Raw genomic sequence first — 7348 nt, forward strand, 5'->3', positions numbered from 1 at the left:
GTGCTGTAAAGAAAATTGTGCACGTCGTCATAGTTGCGACACATGTTTAGGGGATTTTAGCATAAGCAAACTTTGTTTTTTCATGTATAATATCTATTTTGCTGGAGCACATTTAAATGTATTCACAGTCGTATAGATGAAATAAGTCTCATACCAGATGTTACAGTGAAAGAAGAATATGTACGTCTGAAATAATATAATTTTTTTTCATAGATATTCAGCATATTCAATATTTGTGGCCTATTTTCAGTATTCTTAGTAGTGTTCGATGTCTATTTTTTATCCTTGTGAATCGCAATTTCGCCTTACTTCTTAACAATGACAATATGTATCAATGATACGGCAGATCGGTATTTTGTCTTCAAAACTGTTGTGTGTTGTGTTTATGTTTTATGTCGCGTGAACGCTTGGAAAGATGTTATAATAATATTACGCGTACCGTTAAAGTATGAATGAAATGACGAGAATGCGGAACTAGCTTAAGTATAATCTGTTTGCATATTTTAAATCCACTTGTTTTTTGCAGATGTTTCTTTGTTATTTTGCAAACGACGAATGCAATATAATGAGGACTATACTGTTAGTTTTTTCACTCTTTCAAAATACCGTGTGTCGAGCACTCATTCGGAATACCGTGTGTCGATTACTTTTTCGAGCGTAGTTCACTTAATAGATCGGTGGCTGTACGATTTATTTCCAATTAAGATGTGGTTCCGTTGCTGTTTTGTGCTGCTTGTATTTGCGCTAATGATTTGTATGGCGACTGTTCCCGTTAAGGTAAGTATACACTTGAAAGTCCAGTTTGAAAGTAAGTATAACTTGAAAGTCCCGTCTGAAATAGTGCGTACAATTAGTAAATACCTACTTTACATACACAATGTGTGTTAGAATCATTGCGAGAAAGTGTGGCTATATGAACCCATATAGATATGAGTTTTAGTCAGAGTATAATTTACAAGGAATTGTTAAGGCAACGAGTGGCCCGTGATTAAACATGCTTGTTGCATGTATTTATCCGGATCGTGTTTTCAGAACTGATCATCGACCCACTGCTAATCTGCGCAAAAGAAGAGACATAAACAACCACGATGGGTTTTGTGAAACGAACCACCAACACTTAAGAAATACTATAAAGAACTTTGGTTAACCACTGTAAAATGAGTAATTTTTACTGGGTTTATTTTTTGCTGATTTACCATTTCAGGCATATTCAGTGGGTTTTAATGATTATGTATTCTATATTAAATTTTACATATTCACTGGGTTTTAATTTAGCGCATTTTCCAGTCAGCGAAATAAACAAAATTAAAACACAGCGAATAATTAATCCTTTTACAGTATGTTATACAACGAATTTGAACGTTAAAGTTCAACAAAGTTTTGCTAATTGTAAATGATTTATGTAAAATTGTAACCATATATTCACCCAACTCAAAACCAGTCTTTATTGAGTTTGTATCATACTTACAGACGGCACCGTCAACTGAAATTGCGGAGAATGGGGCCCACCATGTAGCAAAACGGACAGGTCAGCTAGTCATTTTACCATTATCCTCCACATTGAATGTGTTGTTTTATACTTATTAATAATAGGCGTCCTGCTCGGTAAACTGGATTTGAGTTATTCGTTATATTGAAAGTCAACTATAGCTTAAACTGTTTCCAATACAACATGTTTTGGTCACATCGAATTTGTTGTTTATTGTGTTCAATATGAATGTCTAATGACTGATTTGTCCCCATACTATATTATCATCTGTAGGAGACACTTATAACTGTAAAATCGAATGGATAGAATGCACTAAAATACGCATTGCAATACAGATTATAATATACATTACGTCTGCCAACGATGAACCATTGACACATGACCTTGTTACACCGTACACTATCGACGACGAGAGTGATAACACAGTTCTATGGAGCGGAGATATGGTATTGCCTGCTGGCGAGATGTCTGCCAGTACCCCCATCATCGATCTGACGAGCACAATCAGCACTGTGTTTGGACTTGACTTTATTGACCCATTTCTTCACAAAGCAATCCACGAAATTCTTGGGAAATGTAAGTCAGTATACTATAAAAGTGTAGAAATAAATAAGCTTTCGATTAATCTTAATTTGAATTTATTTTGTATCCCCAATGTACATTCTGTGATGTTTAAAAGGCGCTGAATGTTCGTTACATCAAGTCTCCCATTTGCATTCTTTGAATGTACTTTTTAATTTATCTATAAATGTTGTTTAGGTGGCCATGGCACCGGCGATCCACATATGATGACATTTGATGGACGTAAATTTACCTTCAATGGTCACTGCTCCTATGTGCTATCAGAGGAGTGTGGCAATATCGACCCGTCTTTTCAAGTCACAGCCGATTTCCGAGGTAAAAATCCTAATACACCATATGAGCCACCGACGAGAATGGTAGCATTTAATATAACTAACTATGGAAAGCAATTGGTTCGTATAAATGAAGACAATTCCGTATTGGTGAGTTTTGATATTTGGATAAGCTTTCCCTTCATACTACTTCTACGTGTTTCTTAAACATTCTACTGTTACAGTAACACCGCTGCTGTTGTTTTGTATTGAACATGAGGAATATACTATATGGATGTCATACACCGTTTGATACATTGATATATTACAATTATCCCTTGAAATTGTCATTAACATAATAACACAAAGCGCTAAGATCGATAAGTAGTTTTTTTAATAGTTTACACACCTGAAGCGTAAATGTAAACGATAGTAATTCTCTTCATAGATTAAGGGAAAAGCTTTGACTACTCATAGCGGTCGTATTGGTGACAATGAAGGATTTGTATCGCGTAGTGGTAGTAACGTTACAATATACTTGACCCAACCTTCCGTATCACTGAATTGGAACAGAGCTATACACGGTATAACTATTGGCTTGGATGATGCCGACTTGTTTGGCAACGTATGTGGTCTGCTCGGAAATGCGGATGGCGATCCACATAACGATTTTGTCATGCCAGACGGATTCAGAACATCCGATGTTGATATGTTTGGTAATAGCTGGGAAGTCAAAGGAAGGTAAGCATAACACCTCTTATTCATAATGTGACATCTATTGGACTATCAGTGAACCATATGAAAAACTAGTTCAATCTCAGAGCGCCTGAAGCAATGTACTAATATTATTGTCCTTTTATTTTTTAGCTGTCCATAGAACAAATATGTCATGAATCAACCATTATGGAACCAAACCTTGGATATACAATTACAGATATTTAGATTTCTAGATGGTGTTAATTTAACTTTCTTTGATATATAACGACACATACCCACCGACGAATGCAATTATTACGTAGTGGGCTTTACTGTTGTTATTGTTATTGTTTTCTTCATTTAATCTCAACCATTTACGTTATAGTTTTCGATAGAACTTAAAGACATATACACTATTATGGTTATACATTGCTATACGTATATGGTGCAAATATTTCATGTGACACAACATTTCAATCCAAGGGTACTTCACAGATAATTTATAGTGATTACATAACTCGGGAGTCAAGGATAAGAAATAAATAATTGATTACTTTCTACTGCAACTCAAATCTTAACTGTTTAACACACGAACAAGTATTTTGACATAATCTGTAATTTATCTGTAACTTATTACTAACTTCGGGTTTAATATGTCTACATTTTTGTTTCAAATCTTAGTACTGAATTAACTACTTCTGTTTATGTAATTAATATTACGTATATGTTTATTTAATATTAAATTTAACTTGCTGGTATACGTGAAATTTGCATTTTTTGTTCGCATTAGGTAACATGCTAAAATAGGTTTTCTTTTTATGATTTGTGTTCCCATTTTTTTAACTATTTTCTTTGTCAGATTTACGAGGCTGACGTTGCACTGTCATAAAGACAGACTGAACGCAACCGAACGTAGGTTGTGTGCATACTCAGATGGGATTCGTCGGGACTACTTCATTTGCATAACCAACAATGTCCACGATATTTAAATCAAATGGGACTTCAATTTCCAATTTGTGGCGCTTCTTCGTAGATCATAAAAAGTAATAACGATTATTGAATCAGTTCGTCCTATGGATGTTAAAAAAGGTTAAAACATAAAACTAAATGGGTTGGTAAATAATTACGAACTCTTGGTGTGTTCGAATTTGTCACAATCACAACATTTCACGATTGAAAAAATAAAGTACTCCCGACTGGATAGCATGATATTACGTAGTAAATGTGATTGTTTTGTAGCGGCCGTATCCGTCCGAGCCGCAGGTAGAGAAGGATACTATTAAATGTGGATTCGCAACTGTGGAATTACGGGGGGATTATACATATCATACTCGTAGGCACAGTTTGTGAAGCGTAAAGAAATTTCTAGGAGGATTGTTTTGCCTGTTATCGAAGAAATGATGGGACTACTTGACTAACGCAAAATCTTGTTAAGCACTATTTACTGAACGCACAGTCAAACGCCACTGTATAACTTCGCCAATATTCCTTTGATTTCGATTCGTGCCAAGTTTTCTGTTTAGTACTACGTTACGAATATCATAACTTGCGACATGTGCTATTAAGACTGAGTGGTTGAGTATCTGTGTTCTAGTCTGATTTACACTGGAAATGATTTATAAGTGTTCATACATATAATCGGGCAAATATGCATAATTTATAAGACAGTTTATTCGGTATTTTAACCAAAATAAAAAAAAGCAAACATTTATTTTAAACAAGTTATTACATGGAAAGAAAACAATATCAGCTGTAAGATAATTTAATCTGTGAGATCAACTACAGAACAATATTTCACACCATCAGCCCCAATATCCAGGCAAATATCGCCCGCTTTTAAACTTCTTAAACCGGGGTGAATTATCAAATATAAGTTGACCCCTGAATATAGATTATTCCCGGTCTCATTCATGAATTTAAACTGAAAAAAATTATTGTACATATCAGTAAAGGCCTGAGTAAATTTTAAATTACTATTACCAGTGAAAATTGCTATCGTATTTTTTGGTATATTCTATGGAGTGGTTCCCGTCGTGAAATACGCAATTAGCGCTAATTCTGGCTCGTTCAGCAACGAAATGGGGTGAAAATATAATTTTATAGTAATAATGTACCAGTCATTGGCAACCCCAGCACAAGTCGTGTAAAATACACAACTGCCACATAATCCCTGCTTCCACGAGAAGACTGAAAACACATACATCCCCGATTTCTATATTGATACATATACAACCTGTATTGTTAACTATATTACATGTCAAATGCCAGGAAATCCCGTTTTAGTTATTTGGAAACGGAGTACGACGACAAAGTACTCATCAGACAGTACGCGTCGCGTCGATCTCCGCTGCGCGTCGGTCAATACTCTTGCTGTGCTGTCTTCGTGCATACATTGAGGTATCTTCGTAATAACCTCATACTTCTCATAATTTAAACACAAGCTCATATGGGACGACCAAAATGAGAACCGTTACAGTGACTGCCCTGAAATAGTCAGACAGTTGGTCTGAAATAAACAACTAATGAAACCATTGCGACTCACAAAAACATTTGTACCTTGCTGTTACAGTATACGGGAGATGGCGTCATTATATTTAAAATGGAACCTGGTATTCTGTGCTGCTAAAGTTCACAGTACTGCATATAAACGCTTACCAATTATCCGGTATTGTAGGCCTTTTAATGTGTCATTATCCCGATACAATGTTTTTGTATTAATTTTTTGGGGCTCGGAACAACCTCCTAAAGTGTACCGCTTACCATCATTCAGTGTCGCCAGCCGTATCGGGTGTGCATATTATGTTTAACGTGTAAAAATTCTTTCTATAATTACATTTATCTTATTCACGTAAGGTTAATTGTTTAAGGGGATGTATATATACTTGATATATATATAATTTGAGCAGCCTTTTTGGCATTTTTATGTGACATATGTGACCTAACATATATACACTTTATTCACTGATAGATCTAACAGAAGGAAGAGTTATAAAAAGGGTTCGTGAAAATATTAATACTGTCAATCAGGGATTAGCTATTATTGCAATATAAGTTGTTTACACTTTTGTTCACGATATCGTACTGTGAATGTATAAAACGAGTTTAGAACACATTTTTGTAATATAGAAGAAGTCTTTTATAATTTAGTTTATTAGGATTTAAAAATGATAATACATGAATCACTGAGTAAAACTCGAATGTTTGATTGTCGGGGGTATTTTGAGTAGCTAGTCCAGTTATCTGTTAACCTATCTCTCTTTGGTAATGTCCTTAAAAATAATTACAATAATATTGTATTAGCAAACAAACATGATCTTTGTACACTTTCAGGTATGCCAAGCTATGGCAACACCACTGTCTGACAGAATTTTAGTTCAAAAAGGCACATAGACAAATCTTATGTTTTATTTGCAACTAAAATAATATGTTGGAAATACTTTAACTATCATTGGTTAGATTAAATTCAAAGACAATGAGGTAAAGTGGAGCAATATCGATTTCCCTATCACAGAGCGTGCACACAGATTCACAGAGGTATTTTTCAGGCGTCTGTAAAAGTTCGTAAACATTGCAGAACATTGTTTGAAAACATTAGCAGTTGTTTTGTAGAGAAATGTAGTCTTGTGTGTAATATTATAATAAGTAAGATGTGACGTGAAAGAAAAGTACGTTATCTGTTTCGCAGAACATGGAATGGAAGACAAAAAAAAAACCGTAGAGTGGAATTGCCGAAAACTTCGGAAACATGGAAACCTCGGAAAGTATGGAAACCTCGGGAGCATGAAAAGTTATAGGATCTAATTCAAATTCAATCAATTCAAAACATTTAAATCATTGAAAGATTCAAGACCTTTCTACAAACGAAATTGAGAAAATACGGGATACTCGCTTGACTCGTTAGCAAAGGTCATGTGGTCAGGTGATAAAATCAGCCAATCAGCGGATGATAAAATATCGTCAGCGGCCATTTTGACTTTCTATGGCATTTGACGCCCCCAAGAGGCTGGATTTTGCGCTTGTTTGAGGGCAATATATTACATTGCAATCATGAACGACATTGGAGGAAAGGGTTAGGGTTAACCCTTGCACTAACCCTAACCCCTAACTTATTTTTTTTTTAATTTTGGTTACTGCCAATTTCAACTTTTCCGAGGTTTCCTGCAATTCCACTCTACGCAAAAAACACACAATCAAGGGGGACATGATTGTTGTTCTGGTATTATTGCAGCTGAACGAATTCCAGAACAAGGATCTAAATATATTGCAGAAAAACCTCACTGATTTTATGATGCTACGTGTTGTGTCACATGTCATTTCCGCTGTTGATGTG

The 7348-nt window shown here is 35.1% G+C and overlaps 1 protein-coding gene across 1 annotated transcript; it reads left to right on the plus strand.

Moving 5' to 3' along the window:
• Window positions 1-596: 596 nt before the first annotated feature.
• LOC102803722 (von Willebrand factor-like) lies at window positions 597-3785 on the plus strand. Its single transcript, XM_006815452.3, has 6 exons — window positions 597-777; window positions 1471-1528; window positions 1763-2065; window positions 2249-2493; window positions 2771-3063; window positions 3190-3785. The coding sequence occupies exons 1-6, from the start codon at window positions 706-708 to the stop codon at window positions 3197-3199; spliced, it is 981 nt and encodes a 326-aa protein (XP_006815515.1). The 5' UTR covers window positions 597-705; the 3' UTR covers window positions 3200-3785.
• The last annotated feature ends 3563 nt before the right edge of the window (window positions 3786-7348 follow it).

Source organism: Saccoglossus kowalevskii, chromosome 17 (genome assembly GCF_978046115.1).
Source record: "Saccoglossus kowalevskii chromosome 17, keSacKowa6.1, whole genome shotgun sequence".
Lineage (NCBI taxonomy): Eukaryota > Metazoa > Hemichordata > Enteropneusta > Harrimaniidae > Saccoglossus > Saccoglossus kowalevskii.